General features: G+C 42.9%; 1 protein-coding gene across 6 annotated transcripts in view; it reads left to right on the top strand.

Moving 5' to 3' along the window:
- The window catches only part of fbxl16 (F-box and leucine-rich repeat protein 16), a 91,016-nt gene that overhangs the window by 38,664 nt on the left and 29,872 nt on the right, over positions 1–22,480 (top strand). For 4 of the 6 annotated variants that reach the window (XR_013801393.1, XM_079643397.1, XM_079643400.1 and 1 more), the window contains exon 2: positions 21,434–22,142. Coding sequence is in view for 5 of the 6 variants with exons in the window: in XM_079643397.1 (XP_079499523.1) it covers positions 21,441–22,142 (702 nt within the window). In the remaining variant the exon portion in view is untranslated. Of the gene's footprint in view, positions 1–17,368; positions 17,582–17,637; positions 17,828–21,433; positions 22,143–22,480 lie in introns of those variants that run through there. The other 2 variants (XM_079643399.1, XM_079643401.1) reach the window with 2 other exon arrangements.

The raw sequence follows: 22,480 nt of genomic DNA on the forward strand, positions 1-22,480 counted from the left end.
ACAAATGGAAATACTCAAGTAAAGTACAAGTTCCTCAAAACTACGAAGTACAAATACTGAAGTACAGTACATGAGTTAATTAACTTAGTTACCACTGGAGACAGCTGATAGTAGTTGAATTACCTGTATAGAATACTAAATGGATTCCATTTAGAAAGCCATATAAAATGTCCGGCTCATTAATACACACACACACACACACACACACACACACACACACACACACACACACACACACACACACACACACACCAATGCTGGCGGTGCAGGCCTGCTGAGAATTCACAAAATGCAAAAAGGCACATACATTATAATCAAATAGCAGAAACATCATCAGAAAGCTCAATGATAACACGCTGAATAATTAGCATGATGAACATCTGAGTTGTACATTATGGTGCAGTTGTATGAATCCTGCTTTTATCGGGAATTTATTGACTTGTAATTTGCTCAATGATTTTGTAATGGAATCCTTGATCTGTAGAAAATCCATTTAATGTGGTTTGAAAACGTTATACATTATGTTGTGAGCACGCATGTTGTAAGATGCAATGTATGGTCTTTGTTGGTCTGGTGTCAAGCATTGAGTGGAGCGACATTAAGACCCCGTTTAGATTGAGACGGTTCGTGTTGTATCTGCTACTTTTCTCTTTTGTATAGCCCGTTCATTCACACGAGGCCGTAATGGAACCGCGGAGACGGACCCCTTAAACGATAACGGGTCCCAAGGTGGATTGATCTGTGGACGGAACGCTCTGGGGGGTCAAACGGCTCTGTGTGTAAGATCATGCCCTGATATAGATGAAGCCATAGCCCCGCTTCTCCCCACCTCTGCTGTCTGTAGCTACTGACCATGCTACAGATGTTAATGCAAAATCTACAGCTCCTTTACCACAACCATCAGCAACAAGTGGACATGGAGAACTACATGAACTACATGTTGCTAAATCCACCGCGGGGCATAAACAGAAGGGCAACCATGGCAACCATGCTCGGGAAGTATTCTTCGCTGCTTTTGGTGTATTTTGTGGCGGAAGTACAGCGCCACTTACAGGCCCGGCATATGTACTACAGCGTCTCCAGCGGGTCGGACACGTTTATTGAGCCGATTGCGTGAACGGAAGATTTTTTGATATTGACTAAGGTTCGTTTTCGTTTCCGTTCCCGTGTAAATGGGGCCTAAATGACCATGTATGTCAGAACCTCTTAACACACACTTTCATTAAGAGTCTATTGCTGTGTCTCTCTTTATTTGAACACGTTAGTCTTAAAGAATTTATTAAAAACAGTCTCTCAAAAAAATACTTTTTGTGTATATGGAAGAGTGTTACTGACAGAGGTTAAACGGTTTTTATCACCAAAAACAACAAAGATAAATAAAGCTAAAGATAAATGAGATTTGAGATGGGCCACAAACAAAAAGTCTTTCAAAGCAGATCCTAATCTTCATCATGGTTTGGGCTGCACAGTCGAGCTAAACAAAACAACATATAAATCCCAATATGGACTCCTGCAATATTCAAATTACACAAAGCACAGTATTTGTTTGGTAAAATTAGCTAACTATGTGTTCAAATACCATTTTGAATGTGCTGTGGAGCAGCAGAGATATCCCAGCCTACATACTTGACGAAACATATTTGTTGGATACAGATCCTCTTAATGATCACACGTGATCATATTCATATACAATAGTTTGCAATGATGATGACAATTATGATGCGAAAAGGATCAATCACTTCAAAGTTGTGAATGAAATTGCAATATCAGACAAAATAATAGCAGTTTTTCTCCCAGCTCTGAAATGGAGCAGAGAGCAGACCACCTGACACATAAAAGCCTCCCTTATATCTTAGTTATTATAGCAGCATATTTTTTATTTCATCAGATTCAATATTGAAAGGAAACATTCTAAGTGTGTATTTTTCAGTGTAGACTGTTACATATGTGCTGCTGATAGGGTTTTATTGTGAAGAGTCAGGTTTCCTGTTGGTGCTGATGGTGGATCAGATGCAGCAGAGCTTGCAGACACTTCAGCAACCCCCCCCCCCCCCCCTCACAGAGACACAGCAGCCACATGACATAACAGACGGAGGAATGGTAAATATAGATTTAGCTGTGAATCATTAGCTCAGAATGAATTTGCAGCATCGTATTTAACCTGCGTGTGACATCTGAGTCAGTCTTATCTTCATCTGTCCCCAGTGGGTTACTTTACTCTCAAACATGTAGCCGGTCTACTTTATATCATTGTTACATTATGTAATGGATGAACCTCAGTGATGCTACAGCGAGGGAGAGCAAGGCTCTATCTGCTTAGGGGCCGACAACAAATACTTGGAAGTGATCAAATGTGAAATGCTAACAGATGCCTTCACATCGAACAGGGCTTTTAATATCTTACATCTACATATATTGTACACACTGTCCATATGTGTAAAAGGATGTAGCGTGTGTTCTGAGTGCAGTTTGTGGTGTGAGCAGAGAGGGACAGAGAGAGGCTGTTTTGTGTGAAGCCCTGTAGTCAGCATGTTACATAAGAGTGAGTCTGTGACGGCTGCTGATACAGAGATCACAGCGAAAACTCCATGAGGCCACGCCATTCAGTTACACCATGATGTGTTTCACTCACATACAACAAAAGAGAAGCCCTCCATTCACACAGCAAGCTGAGGACAGACACTGCATGTGTTCTCACCGGCTGCAAACTGGGGGTTCAAACTGAAGTTTAGGGAAATATAAAAACATGACAAAGTCTGAACTGTACAGAACAGGATTAGGGCCAGGTGTGAATAGTTTTTTTTTTTTAGATCTGAAGTAGAGAAAGTTTAAAAAACGATCAAAAGTTTAAATTCAGAATAACTTTTGCTCAAGTCTCCAAAAATAATTCATATGGGGCCCTACTCCTTTTATGCAGAAAAGACTGAAACTGTGAAACTTAAATGCAGTGTGTTTATCTTTCATTTAAGAACTAATCACATTTTATGTATATAGCTCAGTATCACAAATGACACATGTTCTCAGGGGGCTTTAACGTGTGTGTGTGTGTGTGTGTGTGTGTGTGTGTGTGTGTGTGTGTGTGTGTGTGTGTGTGTGTGTGTGTGTGTGTGTGTGTGTGTGTGTGTGTGTGTGTGTGTGTGTGTGTGTGTGTGTGTGTGTGTGTGTGTGTGTGTGTGTGTGTGTGTGTGTGTGTGTGTGTGTGTGTGTGTGTGTGTGTGTGTGTGTGTGTGTGTGTGTGTGTGTGTGTGTGTGTGTGTGTGTGTGTGTGTGTGTGTGTGTGTGTGTGTGTGTGTGTGTGTGTGTGTGTGTGTGTGACAGACCCTTGCAGTACCAGAGACACAACTCCCTAAGAAACCTCACAAATAATGGGGAAAGATGTTGGAAACCTCAGGGAGAGCAACAGACATGCAATCATTGTCGTGTGTACAGATTCAAAGATAATAAAATAACAACACTGACAATCCAAAGGATAAAAATGATCATGTAAATGTATATTAAAATATGGATCCAGGTATAAAATCTTCCAGATGCTTCCAAAAAATAGTTATTAGCAAACTGTGTTGCAATAGTCGTCTAGGGCAGGGGTTCCCAAAGTGGGGGTCGGGGGGTCGCGAGATGATTTCAGAATCCTCTTGATGTGACCCCTGAGGTGTTTAAAAAATAAAAAAAAGATATTAAAATATATTTTTTAATTATTATTATTTTTATTATTATTAATAATAATAATAACGTGTGCATAAACATTTTGTATTATCTAGGCCTGTTTAATAGGTAAGCGGGACAAATAAAGGAATTTTGATTCTGACAGATTTACGACAGTATCATTTGCAGCTCAAAGGTCACTTTACAGCACCACAGTAAATATCAGAGACGTAAAACACACATCAACTATATTAGTATATTTCTTCTGAACAGCTCTTTAATACATTTTTCAAAATGAAACGTTGGTTAATACCCACTAGTGAGAAGGCAGACAGGCCAACGGAGAAGGCAGCGGAGGAGAGCGGAGAGCCGCCATCACAAAGGCCGTCGACTTCTTGCGCGGGAAGAGGAGGAGGAGGAGGAGGAGGAGGAGGAGGAGGAGGAGGAGGAGGAGGAGGAGGAGGAGGAGACGACGACAATCTTAAGGCGGTCCACAAGCAGTGGTGAAAGGAATTCCGGCTCTTCTTGGTGAGCCGGATCATTTGGCTCGGCTCACCAAGAAGAGCCGGCTCTTTTGGCTCCCAAACGGCTCTTCAGTTTACCACATATTATACCTTTTATAATTAAATCAAATGTAGCCCTGTTTTGACTAATGAATTATGTATAGGCCTAGCCTGTGTACACATGTATCACTTAAATTAATCAATACATCCTTTGTACTGAAGTATTCAAAAGTAAAAAATACATGTTTAATATAAATGATTTGCTGTGGCCAAATGTTTTCATTGCATTTACAGAGCCTTGTAATTCTCTGATTCCACCCCATGAATGCACTGACTTGCTTGTAGAACCACGCTACACAAAACAGATAGCAACACCTATAAAAACTCTTTTAAAAAAGGGGCTACTGTATCGACATTTTAAAACTCTATTTAAAGAAAAGTGAGCTGCAGCTGATCACACCCCCCTGCAGGAGAGTGGAGCGTGCTCTGAGATCAGCTGCTGGGCTCTCAGAAGAGGGGGAGAAAAAGAGATCTCCCTCCTCCGTGTTTTATTCTTATAGAAGTAAGAAGAGAAGTGGGGCAGAAACCCTCCTTTTTACGCAGCGGTCCAGACATAGACACCAAACAGTGACACATATTCAGTTGATATTTACTTTGGCATTAGGGCAGGGATATCTAGATACTTTCCAAGGTGGACATAATGACTTGTGCTACTTTTAAAGCAAGCAACGATGTTTTCAAATCTGTAATCAAAAAGCTCCTCAAAAACACTATCGAAGCAGTCCAAGAAGCCAGTCCTGCAGGCTCGAGGAGCTAGCATCACAACTAGCATCACAACTAGCATCTCTTCCGCTGCAGCAACAATTACGCGACGACAACAGAGACCGTGGAGACAGCGGAGACCGAGGAATCAACGGAGACTTCGACATTCCCCCGGGGACGCCTCGGCAGACAGACACGCATGAGGCAGTGACGAGAGGAAGTGAACCGAGATCCGAGGGAACAAATATCCGCTATGTTGTTAGCCACCCTGCTCGCATATCAACGGCTAAAGCTACAAGGAGCCTCCCTCCCCCCACCACCCCACCGCTCCAAGCAACACGGCAGGCCGCAAGCCGGTTGTTGTAACGGACAAAGACAAATATCTGCAAGCTGACGAGATTGTGCATTTAAGCAACAAAAATGGACTACATATTTTTCATCTGAACACTAACAGCCTGAGACACAAACTGGCTGAACTCAGGCAGCTATTCATGAACGGTAAGGCAAGCATATTATGCTTTTCTGAGACCAAATTGGACAATTCCATTACAGATTCAGAGATTGAAATTGAAGATTATCTTGTAGTGAGAAGGGACAGGAACGTGAATGGAGGTGGTGTCTGCATGTACATACATAAAGACACCGATTTCAAAAACCGTACTGACCTGCATCATGAAAATATTGAATCTGTGTGGGTTGAAATTCTTTTTGACAATGCTAAATCGTTAATAGTCGGGACAATCTATAGACCACCGGAACAGAGTGACTTTTATGATACATTAGATGGGTGTTTGGCTGAGGTGGAGGATGTAGAGACAATTATTATTGGAGACTGGAACACGGATATGCAACGTAAAGACACACCCGTTTTCAAGTCCTTCAGTAGGATTTGTGATATGCACGGCTTCAGCCAGCTAATCACCCAACCCACCCGGGTATGTGAAACAACACAGATTACCATTGATCTCATTCTGACCTCTGACAAGTCCAAGATCTCCAGTAAAGGGGTTATAGCATGCGGTTTAAGTGATCATTATAAAACGGACAAGTCAAATCAAGCAATCTGATTGGTTCTTAGCCGTGATATACTGAGCGTATAGAGCTCCTGCGGATGATGTCACATATGCTGGTCACGTGACGAGAAACGAAGGGGGCAGCCATTTTGGCAGTAATCGCGTCAGTAAATTCATTGGCAGGCACTGGCAGACTGTCGAGGATGGTGGATAACTGCTGTGCACCAGGTTGCACAAATAGGCGTGGGAAGAAGAAAGGTGTATCTTATTATCGCATTCCAAAAGACGCGGAGAGGAGGGAAAAGTGGATCGCAGCGATTAAAAGAGCCAGGAGCCGTCTGAACAAGATTGAAAGATGGGACCCCCCGGCCGTTTGCTTTCGCTTATGCAGTGATCACTTCATATCAGGTGGGTGAAGGAATACAGTACAATGCTACAAAAAGTTTTCAAAAAGCAAAAATACAAACTAGTTTCAGACGCACTGCAGTAGCTATCCAAGCTAATAAACAAACATGCTAACGTGACACTGCCGTAGCTAGACAAGCTAATAAACAAACAATGCTAACGTGACACTGCCTATCAAACTGGAATAATTTAATACTTACCCTTGCAGTGATGATGCCGAAGTTTTTGGATGTAAGACTCCACAGTTGAATGTTGTTTACGAAGCCGGACTGACACCATTTGTAAGCCTCCAAGCTTTTGTAAGCTCTGAGGGAGTCTCCTGAGTACACTGATGGAAAGCTTACAAGATAGCTGTGGATGTCCGCGTAGCGCAAGTCGGGTACATCGTCTTCAGAGCAGGAGGTTATGCTCTTGAAAAGCACACCGGGTGCATTATATGGGTCGCTTATATTTAATCTTTCTAATTTTGTACTATAAAGCCGAATTTCACTTGAATTAAAATGAGATGTATACTCGCACGGTAGGAAAACGCTGGCGCCGGTCGTCATGTTTACTGCCAAAATGGTGGCTGATAACCAAAAGTCACGTGACCGCAGGAGCTCTATACCACGGGTAGAATTGTAAGTTACTTTTCACAACAAGTCAGTATCCCTCCGCGTCTGAAAAAAACAGTATACCGTTGGGCTGAAAAGCAAACTGCTGGAACAAGAAAGCAGCGGAGAAGTAACGGGGCAGAAGCCCTCCTTTTTGACGCAGCGGTCCAGACATAGACATCAAAGGGTAAAACATATTCAGTGTGCAGTTCCTTTGGCATTAGGGCAAGGATATCTAGATACTTTTGAAGGTTTAACGTAATGAATTGTGCTACTTTTAAAGCAAGCAACGATGTTTTCAAATCTGTAATCAAAGAGGTCCGCAAAAACCCTATCGACCAATCAGATTGCTTGATTTGACTTGTCAGTTTTATAAATATATTTACATTTCTTCCGTTACGAAACAAACTTACAAAACATAAAATGGAAACATTTAAGATTAACTTCGACCTCCGGGGGGGTCTTACTATAGTATGGAGGAGTGGATTGAGCAGTGCCTATCTCCAGAAAAAAAAGCACCTAAACTACGACATGCAGAGCTACGTGAAGAGCAGGTAGACCAACTGGAAAAGTACCACCATTCAAGAGCTTTCTGATGCGGGTCTTGAAACAAAGCAGAGAAATTATGACCGTTAGTGGCCACAGGTGCAAAAGCTCTCTCCAGAGCTACTGGAAGCCCAATCTCGGGGACCGGAGAAAGTGGAGCAATATTCTCGCCACGCCAAGCAACAGCCTCGAACAACCTCAACCTATACAAGTGACCACGTAAGCCATGCGACTGATGCTGGACAGTTTTTCAGTGGATGCACAATAAACAGCAACATACACATTCATGTAAATAAACAGCCAAATAATGGATCAACGCTCTCTGTCTAATATGTTCGCTTGCTGTTAGTGTTGTTGCATAGCAACCACCTTGCACTTTGCACCTTGTTTTGTGCAGAAGGCAACGGAGGGACTATTTTATTTTGAACATCATTATTTACTAATAAAAACTATTTAAATTAGAGTGTGTATTTTTCTTTCATATTGCCACACTTGGTTACCGTTTTATAAAAGCAATTAGGGTTTCCCCGATTGTGTGTGGCTTTTTTGCCTGTGCAATTAAATATGCCACCTCATATGATGCCTTTTGAGCCTTGGTAGGGATTGTTGCTTGGTTAGTTATAACTTTCTTTTGGCCTTGCAATTCTCTCTGCTTTCGGCGGAAAAAATCTGCTGATTAGTAGCAAGAGAGGGGTGCTTCGTGTTTAAATGTCTGAGCATTTTTACGGGCTTTAAGCTCTCATGTGCAAGAACCTCAGTGCACTACACATTGGGGATGTTGTGCTTCATTGATAATGAGGCATGTGAATCCGTACTGGATGTATTCCTCTCGATACTTGCGACACTTGGATGAAGGCTGGTCTGACTGCTTATTAGTGATGTGTCGGTCGCGAACGAGCCGGCTCAAAGTGCCGGCTCTTTGAGCCGGCTCTTTTAAGTGAAAGACGGGAGCCGGTTCGCGCCCGCGAACGAGTCGGTTCTTCTTTTTTTTGCGGAGGGATCTAGATCGGCATGAAGGCACATTATGCAATGCGCAATGTGCACATTATCCCGCTTATTACATGGCCACATTCTCAACAAAGTAACGACATGACTCCCAGTATTAATTGAAATTCTTTTATGGATTTAGAAAATGATTTTATTGATTTAAAAAATAGTTGTATGTATTTATTTAAATTGACATGTATCCGCTAAAGAAAAATAGTCCGTTGTTACTGTTTGAACTAACGTAGCAACGGCAGGGACTGATTGATTGATTGATTGAAAAGTTTATTAACAGCTTGTATATTGGGTACAGTACAGTACAGCTCAAAACATACAATTGTTAAGGGGATGCAGAACAAAGAAAGACTTTCGTCTTGTTTACATCAGGGTCCCCCATTTCCAATTCATCATATCATTTAAGACATATAAGACATATTTGACATACAGATGGCTTATTTATAATTTACATACAGGTGGTTTTTTACATACAGATGGCTTATTTACAATTTTTATTTTAGATTTCCTTCTAATACATCCTAACCGGACATTTAAGACATACCAAGTCTACAGATATACAGTTAGTAACAGAGTCTAAAATGCGAGTATATACATAGATGGGGGGGAAGCTGTCCATTGTACGACAGGTTGAGATTTGTACCATTACCGGAGCCAGTTTTGCAATGCTCTCCCCCGAAGGTGCTCTTTAAGAGAGGTTTTGAAGGTAAGTATAGTTTTACTTTCCTTTACAGTAGTGGGAAGAGCGTTCCACCTTGATGTGGCATAATTGCGAAACGTGTATTCCCCCTTTTTTGTGCCAAATCTGGGTTTTACATGATTTGTGGATTTCCCTCTGGTGTTATGATCATGGTATTCCTTGACCTTTGGGAAGAATTTTGACATGTACATGGGTACCATAGAGGTGTATTGTATCTTGTAGACCAGGCCCATTGCAAGTAGCTGTACTCTGTCGTCTACTCTAAGCCATCCTAGGTTGTCAAAGTGGGCAGAGGTGAGGTGGGTTCTAGATGAAAGGTCAAGCAGTAGTCTGACCAGTTTATTTTGTGATGTTTGAAGTTTTATTTTTAGCGCCTTGGAGGTGCTATGTACCATGACGTGCAAGCATAGTCATAGTACCCTTGAATGAGTGCTCCTGCCAGAGTTTTCAGGGTGTTATTGTTGACCAGAGAGCAGATCCGGTATAGGAATCTAGTTCTTTGATTGACTTTTTTTATTACATTGGATGCCATTTTGTCACAGGAGAGGTTTGCCTCAAGAATAGATCCTAGGTATGTAATTTCCTTCTTACTTGTGACAATAATGTCACCCACTGCAACTGAGAAGTCGTCGGATTTGCTGAGATTATGTTTTGAACCGAAGAGAATGGACTCTGTTTTACCCAGGTGTAATGATAATTTATTATCGGCGAGCCAGGTGCAGATTCTGCCGAGCTCGGAGCTGAGGGTTTTTTCAACCTGCAATCTGCTCCTGTCAGAGACCAGCAGGGCTGAGTCGTCCGCGAACAGGAACAAGTTGCAGTCACATGCTGATGACATGTCATTTGCATAAATTAGGAACAGTAACGGACCTAATATGCTTCCTTGTGGAACACCACAGCTCACTGGGAGGGGGGGGGGACAGAGTACCGTTTACCTCCACCATCTGTTCTCTCCCCTCCAGGTAGGATTGCATCCAGCTCACCGATAGTTTATCAAAACCAATTGCTTTTAGCTTGTCAATCAGAATGGGGTGATTGACAGTGTTGAAAGCCTTTTGCTGGTCCAGCATCACCATGCCGCAGTATTTGCCCTCGTCCACCTCTTGTTTGATGTGGTCGTTCAAATAAAGAAGGCATGTGTCAGTGGAGTGGGATGTTCTAAAGCCAGATTGAAATTCATAGATTAGTTTCTTGTCCGCGAGGTACTTTTCGACCTGTTCATATACTATTTTTTCCATGACTTTCGAGATGGAGGTAAGTATAGAAACAGGGCGGTAGTTGCCTGGGTCCAATTTGCTGCCCTTTTTGTGCAGGGGGGTTACTCTTGCAATTTTGAAGTCTTTGGGTACTTTTCCCTGTTTTATGGAGAGGTTAATTATGTGAGCTATGACTGGTGAGATGGCGGTTGCTGTGTCTCTGAGGAATTTGGAGGGGATATTGTCGTGGCCAGTGGCCTTGTTAGGTTGGAGGGCGCTCAGTTTAATGAGTACCTCTGCTGATGTTACCCTTGCTAGACTGAAATCATCTTTGCGTACCCCTAGGTTTTTGTAGTAGGTCATGATGTGATCTACTCCAAAAAGCCCTGAGTGGGAGGGTAATTTATTTACAAGAGTTGTGGCTATGTTTGTGAAAAATATGTTCAAGTACTTGGCCACGTCCAGTTTGTCTGTGATGAGCCTGTTAACTGTCTTTATGTTTAAGTTCGAAAATCTCGTTTTGAGTTTTTTACTGCAGCCAAGCTGGTTATTGAGTAATTTCCAAAGTTCACAGGGTTTATTTTTGTTTTCCTCAGTTTTGACATTGATGAAATTCTTTTTGGCAGTTTTGATCATGGAGCTTACGTCATTTCTTAGTCTGTTTCTTTCAATTTTTTGTTCAGTCACGTGGGCCAGGAGTTCACTGCTCGTCCTTTTGGAAATCATTGACTGACTTTTATGAAACTCAGAGCATTTTTTGTCTCTGGTTTTCATGGCGGTCAGTATGCCGGAGTGCATCCACGGCCCAGCGCGATCTTTTACCCTGGATGTTCTTAGGGGGGCCAAATCATTGAGTATTGTAGAGAATTTATTTTTGAAACCAAGCCATGTTTCTTCAACTTGCGTACCCCTGAGCTCATCTGACCAGTCCAGGCTCTCCAGTTCTAGGTTAAAGGCCTCACGTCGGGCCGAACCACGCCCCTTAGCTGTGATATAATGAGCATATACCACGGCCTGTCGTGAGCTATTGCTTAATTCAGTGGTTCTCAAAGTGGGGTCCGCGACCCCCCGGGGGTCCGTGGCACTCTGCCAGGGGGTCCGTGAAAAGTTTTCAGATTCATTCATTTAAATGATCATGATATCATTTTTTTCCCATTATTATTTTTTTTACAAAAGGCTTCATAGCTCAACAAATAATATTTTATTTTTTTAATCTAAAATAGTTCATAGATTACATTCTAATCTAACAAATCTATAAATTAAAAAATAAAGCACGTCACCCGTTACCATGGAAACAACAATAACTGGTACGTCAGTCAGAGAGCGCCACTGCTAGCATCATAGAGATATAACACGGCTAGCATACTACGAAGATGGACCGATTTTTAAAACGACCGGTTACGGCTACAAATAAAGTAAATGCAAAACAAAAAACAAAAGTAAGGAAATACGATGAGGAGTATCTCCAATATGGATTTATTGAAGTGGAAGGGAAACCGAAATGTCTGATATGCCTGCGGTGTCTTGCCAATGAGGCGATGAAGCCTGCCAAATTGAAGAGGCACCTCGAGACCAAGCATCCAGATTATGTAAAAAAAGACCGGGCTTTTTTTGAGAAGAAGGGCGAGGACTACAGCCAGCAACATCAACGGATGGTTAATGTTACGTCTGTTTCTGCTAAAGAGCAGACGACGAATTTAGGACATGTCTGCTGATATAAAATCACAACTGCTGGAAAGACTGAGAGGGTCTAAATTCGCGGTTCAATTGGATGAGTCCACTGATGTGTCCGGCTCTGCGCGGCTCATCGCACTGGCGCGAGAGGAGAGGGAGAGCCGCAGAAGTGAGACTGACTGAGATTACTTTGAGCAACATGCATGGGAGTAAGTTACAATATAATACATTTGTGTATATTTCTCGCTATTCAGATGGTCTGCTGCCTGGTGCTGCTGTTGAGCAATGTGCAGTAGTGTCCTCTCTTCGCACCATGACATTATCAGTTATGAATTTGTTTTTCACTGCTTGAGAAAATGGACTTGTGGCTGAGAGCGTGTGAAAAATGTCAATTGTGTGAGAGTTGGCAGCCCTGTGAACTCGCTTGACATTATTATGTATGAAACTGCCAATCAGATTTATTTACTTATTAATCGAAGGTGCCGGAACGCTGTTCTGGATCGTTCCCGCCCACTTTAACCCCTGTGTGTGTGTGTGTGTGTGTGTGTGTGTGTGTGTGTGTGTGTGTGTGTGTGTGTGTGTGTGTGTGTGTGTGTGTGTGTGTGTGTGTGTGTGTGTGTGTGTGTGTGTGTGTGTGTGTGTGTGTGTGTGTGTGTGTGTGTGTGTGTGTGTGTGTGTGTGTGTGTGTGTGTGTGTGTGTGTGTGTGTGTGTGTGTGTGTGTGTGTGTGTGTGTGTGTGTGTGTGTGTGTGTGTGTGTGTGTGCGCAACAGAAATGTCAGATACTGTATGTTGCATTTATTGATTTAGTTTGATATGTGTGTCTTCACTTGCAGAGAAAAGCAATCAGCTTCATGGACTGCCTTGCATCACTCCAATAGTGTCCAGAGCTGGCTCCCATTACAAGTAGTGGTTTGGGATTGTAGCAATGCAATTGCGGTTGTTTTGCAATTTACTTGATATATGTTGCAATGCAGGCATGTGTTCAATTGTTTATAGCCTGCATTTATTTTGTTATTAGACTTTTATAAATCATTTAATTTTAACGAAGAGTGAAACACTTGGTGTGTGTGTGTGTGTGTGTGTGTGTGTGTGTGTGTGTGTGTGTGTGTGTGTGTGTGTGTGTGTGTGTGTGTGTGTGTGTGTGTGTGTGTGTGTGTGTGTGTGTGTGTGTGTGTGTGTGTGTGTGTGTGTGTGTGTGTGTGTGTGTGTGTGTGTGTGTGTGTGTGTGTGTTGAAATGCACTTCAAATTATCACTTTTCTCTTGATTTCCCTTTGATATTTTGTTTAGGTACAGTGTTACTTGCAGCTGATTGATTGATTGTTTTATGGGTATTCTGTGTTGAGATGGTGCAAATATTTTTAATACATATCTAATATATTTCTAATACATTGCTCTTGTGTTGTTCTTTCACATAACTAAAACTATAGAAGTGTAAAAAATAGGCTACGTCAAGATTATTCCAAGGGACATACATGTCAAGTCAAGTCAATTTTTATTTATATAGCCCAAAATCACAAATCAGAATGAGGGGGTCCTTGGTGTATTCTCTATCTTGTAAGGGGTCCTTGGCTGAAAAACAATTGAGAACCTCTGGCTTAATTATATGATATTCTGTACCCGCAAAAGGCCGGCTGTCACAAAACAGTCATATCTAGAGACCTCAAAAACTACTCTAGCGAGGCCTTTAACCTAGAACTGGAGAGCCTGGACTGGTCAGATGAGCTCAGGGGTACGCAAGTTGAAGAAACATGGCTTGGTTTCAAAAATAAATTCTCTGCAATACTCAATGATTTGGCCCCCCTAAGAACATCCAGGGTAAAAGATCGCGCTGAGCCGTGGATGCACTCCGGCATACTGACCGCCATGAAAACCAGAGACAAAAAATGCTCTGAGTTTCATAAAAGTCAGTCAATGATTTCCAAAAGCACGAGCAGTGAACTCCTGGCCCACGTGACTGAACAAAAAATTGAAAGAAACAGACTAAGAAATGACGTAAGCTCCATGATCAAAACTGCCAAAAAGAATTTCATCAATGTCAAAACTGAGGAAAACAAAAATAAACCCTGTGAACTTTGGAAATTACTCAATAACCAGCTTGGCTGCAGTAAAAAACTCAAAACGAGATTTTCGAACTTAAACATAAAGACAGATAACAGGCTCATCACAGACAAACTGGACGTGGCCAAGTACTTGAACATTTTTTTCACAAACATTGCCACAAGTCTTGTAAATAAATTACCCTCCCACTCAGGGCTTTTTGGAGTAGATCACATCATGACCTACTACAAAAACCTAGGGGTACGCAAAGATGATTTCAGTCTAGCAAGGGTAACATCAGCAGAGGTACTCATTAAACTGAGCGCCCTCCAACCTAACAAGGCCACTGGCCACGACAATATCCCCTCCAAATTCCTCAGAGACACAGCAACCGCCATCTCACCAGTCATAGCTCACATAATTAACCTCTCCATAAAACAGGGAAAAGTACCCAAAGACTTCAAAATTGCAAGAGTAACCCCCCTGCACAAAAAGGGCAGCAAATTGGACCCAGGCAACTACCGCCCTGTTTCTATACTTACCTCCATCGCGAAAGTCATGGAAAAAATAGTATATGAACACGTCGAAAAGTACCTTGCGGACAAGAAACTAATCTATGAATTTCAATCTGGCTTTAGAACATCCCACTCCACTGACACATGCCTTCTTTATTTGAACGACCACATCAAACAAGAGGTGGACGAGGGCAAATACTGCGGCATGGTGATGCTGGACCTGCAAAAGGCTTTCAACACTGTCAATCACCCCATTCTGATTGACAAGCTAAAAGCAATTGGTTTTGATAAACTATCGGTGAGCTGGATGCAATCCTACCTGGAGGGGAGAGAACAGATGGTGGAGGTAAACGGTACTCTGTCCCCCCCCCCTCCAAGTGAGCTGTGGTGTTCCACAAGGAAGCATATTAGGTCCGTTACTGTTCCTAATTTATGCAAATGACATGTCATCAGCATGTGACTGCAACTTGTTCCTGTTCGCGGACGACTCAGCCCTGCTGGTCTCTGACAGGAGCAGATTGCAGGTTGAAAAAACCCTCAGCTCCGAGCTCGGCAGAATCTGCACCTGGCTCGCCGATAATAAATTATCATTACACCTGGGTAAAACAGAGTCCATTCTCTTCGGTTCAAAACATAATCTCAGCAAATCCGACGACTTCTCAGTTGCAGTGGGTGACATTATTGTCACAAGTAAGAAGGAAATTACATACCTAGGATCTATTCTTGAGGCAAACCTCTCCTGTGACAAAATGGCATCCAATGTAATAAAAAAAGTCAATCAAAGAACTAGATTCCTATACCGGATCTCCTCTCTGGTAAACAAAAACACCCTGAAAACTCTGGCAGGAGCACTCATTCAAGGGTACTATGACTATGCTTGCACGTCATGGTACATAGCACCTCCAAGGCGCTAAAAATAAAACTTCAAACATCACAAAATAAACTGGTCAGACTACTGCTTGACCTTTCATCTAGAACCCACCTCACCTCTGCCCACTTTGACAACCTAGGATGGCTTAGAGTAGACGACAGAGTACAGCTACTTGCAATGGGCCTGGTCTACAAGATACAATACACCTCTATGGTACCCATGTACATGTCAAAATTCTTCCCAAAGGTCAAGGAATACCATGATCATAACACCAGAGGGAAATCCACAAATCATGTAAAACCCAGATTTGGCACAAAAAAGGGGGAATACACGTTTCGCAATTATGCCACATCAAGGTGGAACGCTCTTCCCACTACTGTAAAGGAAAGTAAAACTATACTTACCTTCAAAACCTCTCTTAAAGAGCATCTTCGGGGGAGAGCATTGCAAAACTGGCTCCGGTAATGGTACAAATCTCAACCTGTCGTACAATGGACAGCTTCCCCCCCCCATCTATACTCGCATTTTAGACTCTGTTACTAACTGTATATCTGTAGACTTGGTATGTCTTAAATGTCCGGTTAGGATGTATTAGAAGGAAATCTAAAATAAAAATTGTAAATAAGCCATCTGTATGTAAAAAAACACCTTTATGTAAATTGTAAATAAGCCATCTGTATGTCAAATATGTCTTATATGTCTTAAATGATATGATGAATTGGAAATGGGGGACCCTGATGTAAACAAGACGAAAGTCTTTCTCTGGTCTGCATCCCCTTAACAATTGTATGTTTTGAGCTGTACTGTACTGTACCCAATATACAAGCTGTTAATAAACTTTTCAATCAATCAATCAATCAGTCCCTGCCGTTGCTACGTTAGTTCAAACAGTAACAACGGACTATTTTTCTTTAGCGGATACATGTCAATTTAAATAAATACATACAACTATTTTTTAAATCAATAAAATCATTTTCTAAATCCATAAAAGCATTTCAATTAATACTGGGAGTCATGTCGTTACTTTGTTGAGAATGTGGCCATGTAATAAGCGGGATAATGTGCACATTGCGCATTGCATAATGTGCCTTCATGCCGATCTAGATCCCTCCGCAAAAAAAAGAAGAACCGACTCGTTCGCGGGCGCGAACCGGCTCCCGTCGTTCACTTAAAAGAGCCGGCACTTTGAGCCGGCTCGTTCGCGACCGACACATCACTAATAAGCAGTCAGACCAGCCTTCATCCAAGTGTCGCAAGTATCGAGAGGAATACATCCAGTACGGATTCACATGCCTCATTATCAATGAAGCACAACATCCCCAATGTGTAGTGCACTGAGGTTCTTGCACATGAGAGCTTAAAGCCCATAAAAATGCTCAGACATTTAAACACGAAGCACCCCTCTCTTGCTACTAATCAGCAGATTTTTTCCGCCGAAAGCAGAGAGAATTGCAAGGCCAAAAGAAAGTTATAACTAACCAAGCAACAATCCCTACCAAGGCTCAAAAGGCATCATATGAGGTGGCATATTTAATTGCACAGGCAAAAAAGCCACACACAATCGGGGAAACCCTAATTAAACCTGCTGCTATCTCTATGAGTAGGGAAATGCATGGGGATAAACAGGCACAGGAGCTGGAAGCAGTGCCGCTGTCTGACGGGACCATATCCCGGCGCATCACGGACATGGCCCAGGATCAGGGGCGGCGCCAGGGGGGAGCCAGGGGCTGAAGCACCCCCCAGGATTGCCAAAGCACCCTCTAAGCACCCCCAAGAAATATATGTTTTGGGTTTTTTTTCGAATTTTTAAAAAAAAAATATTAAATTAAATTACAAAGATTATTGATTACATCAATGCAAATGTGAAACAAACAAATGTTTGACCAAAAACATAAAGCCAACACAGGTGATAAGGCCAATGACCAGCACCCATTAGATTGTTGACCTACCCATAGGCTAAATTGCTTTGTGACACTTGAGTGACTTCCTGTTAGCTGGAGCGCCAAATTATTTGGTAACAGCAAAGTGACAAATGGATCTTTTTTTAGTCCTTAAACGTCCACGTGTGGACACTCAATCAAAACCACCTGAAAGCGAGAGGGATTCTGCACATAATAGGCCTTGTGAGTACAAGTAGCTTACTTCTGGCTCTCTGTGTTTCATTCAAGCTCTGTTCTGTGTGTGTATGGCACGAGCCATTTTGTGTGCGTGCGCGAGCACCGGTGGATCTCTAGCTCTACCGGAGATCGTTGTGGTTAGCATCTGATGCTAGCTAGCCAAGCTAACGGATATAAGGAGCTTTTTCAACAACAAAATGGAGGGAGAACTCTCTCCTGTCAGACTGAGAGTCTCAGATAACCTCAGCTCAGGTGAAGTAAAGGACTCTCAGTGTTTAGATAGTTAACTTTAGTCTAGTTATCTCAGTGGGTCTCAAACGTTTTGTTTTAAAAGGGGAGTGATTTGTAAAATATATATAAAGAAATAGTAAATCTGTTTACAGTTCTGTTTCAGATGTATGTTGAGAGATGTATCCATAGATCTCTTCATTTTGCTCTCAAAGTGCACCAGATTGATGCTTTTAACTTCAATATTTAAAAAAAAATCTTCGGGAGCATTTCAAAATGCAAGATGGGGGGGGCGGTGCTAGTGGATCGCCGGAGCTGTTAGATTAACATTAACATGCTTATATTGTAGTTCTAAGTGCACTGCCTTGTGGCCTGTAGCACCATCATTGATGGAGCATATGTGTGGGCAGGAAAGGAGTGAGCAGAGAGTAGAGTAGTTGTCGATTTTTGTTCTATTTTCTGTGAATATCTGCCTCACCCTCTACTTTCAGTTGCGCGCACTACTAAAGAGACGTGTTACCATGGAAACGAAACAATGGTGTAGCTGTATTAAAGTCCGAGTGGAAACAGTCCTGAGTAAATCTGATTTTGTCAGAAATCAGGAGAAATGCGGAAGAAATATGACCCCGGGAGGAAACCGGGAGAGGGCAATGAAATCGGGAGTCTCCCGCGAAAATCGGGAGGGTTAACAAGTATGAGTTGCAGTAGAAAATTCAACTGTAGCGCTGGTGCATTAATGGGAAACCCTTAAAGTTTGAGCACCCTCTATGAAACGTCAAGCTACCCCACAGCACCCTCTAGAGAAAATCTCTCGCGCCGCCACTGCCCAGGATATCAAGTGTCAGCTGATTGACAGAGTGAAGAAAGGGAAATATGCTTTACAGTTAGACGAATCCACAGATATGTCAAACTCTGCCCAACTGCTTGTTTTCGCCAGATACAGTTTTGATGGAAAACTTGATGAGGACATGCTGTTTTGCACCCCGCTGGAGCTAAAGTGCACAGGCGAGGACATTTTCACAAAACTTGACAACAAAATAAAAGAAGAGGGACTGTCTTGGGATGAGTGCATCGGTGTGTGTACAGATGGTGCTGGAGCAATGCTGGGGGAAAAGAGAGTACTAAAAGCAAGAGTCTTACAAGTGGCGCCCCACTGTATTATCCACAGAGAAGCTCGAGCGAGTAAAACGCTTGACCCAGAGCTTAAAAGTGTTCTTGAGACGGCGATAAAAATGGTCAACTACATAAAATCCCGTCCACTCAATACCAGGCTGTATCTCTGCAAAGAACTGGGATCGGAGCATCAGGGCCTGCTGTTCCACACAGAAGTCAGGTGGCTTTCAAGGGGAAATGTTCTCAGCCGCCTGTATGAACTGCGGGGCGAGGTGCGCTTATTTCTCACGGAGCATGGGTCCCAGCTCGCTGACCACCTGACCCTGAAGTGACTGGTTAACAAGGCTGGCATACCAGTCTTGCATATTTGACAGACTGAACGGACTTAACCTCTCATTGCAAGGTGAAAACACAAGCATCATGTCCTTGAATGATAAAATCTGCGCATTCAAGAGGAAAGTGGATTGCTGGACTGCGCGAGTTGAAATGGGCAGGATTGACATGTTTCCTGAGCTGGAGGAATTCATAGAGAAAAATGATCTTAGTGTTAACTCTTTGAAGAAGTCTATCACTACCCACCTGCAAGCCCTCCTGGAACACTTTAACAAGTATTTCCCAGAGGAAGCAGCTCCGGAAAAATATGGATAAGATCACCATTTACCTTAACGACCGCAAGTCATCTTGTCATCCGACATGGAGGACGCACTGACTGAACTGTCAAGTGACCGCACATTAAAGACAGCTTTTAATGCGAAGACGCTTGCTGAGTTCTGTATTTCAGTCGAGAGGTAATACCCACAGCTTTCCAAGGCCGCGATGGACGTTCTGACGCCGTTTGGCTCCACATACTGTACCTGTGCGAAAAGACTTTCTCGGCACTGACATACATAAAAAACAAATATAGATCTCGTCTAAACGTGGAGGATGATCTCCAAGTGGCAGTCTCCAAAATTAAGCCCAGGATGGATTTGCTGTGCTCCATGCATATTGCCCACCCGTCTCATTAGGTGAGATTAACGCTGAAACATAGCGTATTCCCCAAATGTAAATATGCACCGCAACAATGTTCATATGTTTATTAGTTATTATTACCTTTTATGTCTTTAAAGTTTGCACAGCAACAATGTTCATATGTTTATTACCTTTATGTATTTTTACAGTTTGCACCGCAACAATGTTCATATGTTTACTACAATTTATGTCTTTTAAAGTTTGCACCGCAACAATGTTCACTCCTAATTCACATGGAGATTACTTTGACTCACGAGTTCTGCTGTTATCTTATATTAAATTGCTCTGTTCTTGTGTGTTGTCGTTATGCGCGTGTTTGGATACGCCTATTAGTTCGTGCGTCCTGTGCACTCGTTTTTTTTTTCTTCCAGTCACCACGTGATAGTGGGGTGTCGCCAGTCTCTGGCACTGTTATTTTGGGGGTCGTGGGCTGAAAAGTTTGGGAACCCTTGGTCTAGGGAACGGAAGGTTTTGTCAGTATGCAACACAGGGCAGTACATGAAATACAGTTGTAGCCTAGTGCATTATTTGAATAAAGGAAAACCATGACAGAGCAGAACATAGCACACAGCTGTAGTGCATTCCTGAACTATTGCATTTGCAACAGGAGGATGGATAACAAAGAATATAAAGCAAGAGTTCTCTTGGCAGATAATATGGCAAGAATTAGCTTATATATAAGAACATCATTTCATTTGACCATAACCCTACAAGGTCAAATACAATTTAAAAAAAAATGAAGTTCTATTATCAGACAAGGCAGAAACATCTCTTCATTTTGCCTAGGGATACATATTTCTACTAGACTACAACTTAGGTAACATTAGAATCGTATGATTCTTTATATTGCACTAAAGTTAACAATAGAAAAAGGGTGGATCAAATAATCATACATACAAAGTTTTTATTTGAAGAACTCAATATCTAGACCCCTTTGAACTGTTATTACATTACATGTTACTTGTTAGACGCTTTTATCCAAAGCGACTTACATACTCAATACTGTGGACAATCCCCACAGGAGCAATTTGGAGTGAAGTGTCTCAGGGACACAACGACATGCTGACTGCAGTGGGGTTTGAATCCCAACACCAAGGCTCTATCCACTGCGCCACACGCCTCCGTGTGTTATGAATGGAAACAACAGCTTCACATTGAACACATGATCAGAATGAGTAACAGCTTTTTGCTAAACTGATAACATTACAAAATAATGTAAGCCAGCTGTTTTTAGATCAGTTGTGCACCACAGTTACAACCTAGTGTATTCTTCACACCTATAAGAACAGGGAGTAATGCTGGCTCCTCATTATTGGTTACATTATAGAAGGGCACATCTGATTGGATGAATCACAGAGCCTCTCTGCGATGTCATTGATAGGAAGCTACATGTTAGGTTGTATATTATTAGTGTTGTCATAGTGCCAAAGCACCCCCCCCCCTCCTCTTAATAAGTCCTGGTCCAGATGTTCTCAGTTTGTAACAGCTCTCTCCTCTACCCCCCAGGTTCCCGATGTTGAACATGTCCTCCCCCAGCGAGCTGAAGTCTCCCTGTGTGACTCGTAACGGCATGGTGAAGCTCCCCCCCAGCCAGCCCAACGGCCTGGGCAGCGCCAGCATCACCAAGGGGACCCCCGCCGCCAAGAACCGCCTGTGCCAGTCCTCCTCGGTACCTTCCATCCTGCCCCCCCCGCCCTCCTCCCTGCCCTACCAGCACCACCACCACCTGGACGGCCCCGGCCTGCTCCACCCAGCCTCCTCTCTGCTGGACATGGAGCCCGGGAAGCCTCTGGTGGGCCTGAAGCCGTCCCTCCGTCAGCTGCCCCCCCTCACCCTCCCCAAGCCCCTGTTGCTGGAGCGCCAGCTGGTGCTGGACGAGAAGCTGCTGAACCAGCTGCTCTGGTACTTCACCACGGCCGAGAAGTGCGTGCTGGCGCAGGTCTGCAAGACATGGCGCAAGGTGCTGTACCAGCCCAAGTTCTGGGAGGGGGTGACCCCCATCCTGCACGCCAAGGAGCTGTACACCCTGCTACCCAGCGGGGAGAAGGAGTTCGTCAGCCTGCAGGCCTTCGCTCTGCGGGGCTTCCAGTCTTTCTGCCTGGTGGGCGTCTCAGACCTGGACATTTGTGAGTTCATCGACAACTACCCGCTGTCCAAGAAGGGGGTCCGCTCCGTCAGCCTGAAGAGGTCCACCATCACCGACGCAGGGCTGGAGGTGAGTCCGGACGGGAAGAGGTTAATGGGATGTTATTCCCTCTTGCAGTCTCAGGAACATGCACTGGGGAAACTGAAACTTGAATTAAATGTATTATGTATATATATGTATATAAAGAGTATATATGTATGTATGTCAAGAGATTTCACGTAACTGTTAGGTCAGTTGAAAGCAATACTATGAAGTTTAAATACAAAATATTAAGTTCAAGTTAATAGTATTACTTTGAACTAACCTAACACAGTTATGTGAAATCTGTTGATATTATACATTTAATTAAAGTCAACATTTCAGTTGTTCTGCGAGGCCTCAGCATAGACTATATATAAATAGCAACA

The sequence above is a fragment of the Notothenia rossii genome (assembly GCF_949606895.1).
Source record: "Notothenia rossii genome assembly, chromosome: 8".
Lineage (NCBI taxonomy): Eukaryota > Metazoa > Chordata > Actinopteri > Perciformes > Nototheniidae > Notothenia > Notothenia rossii.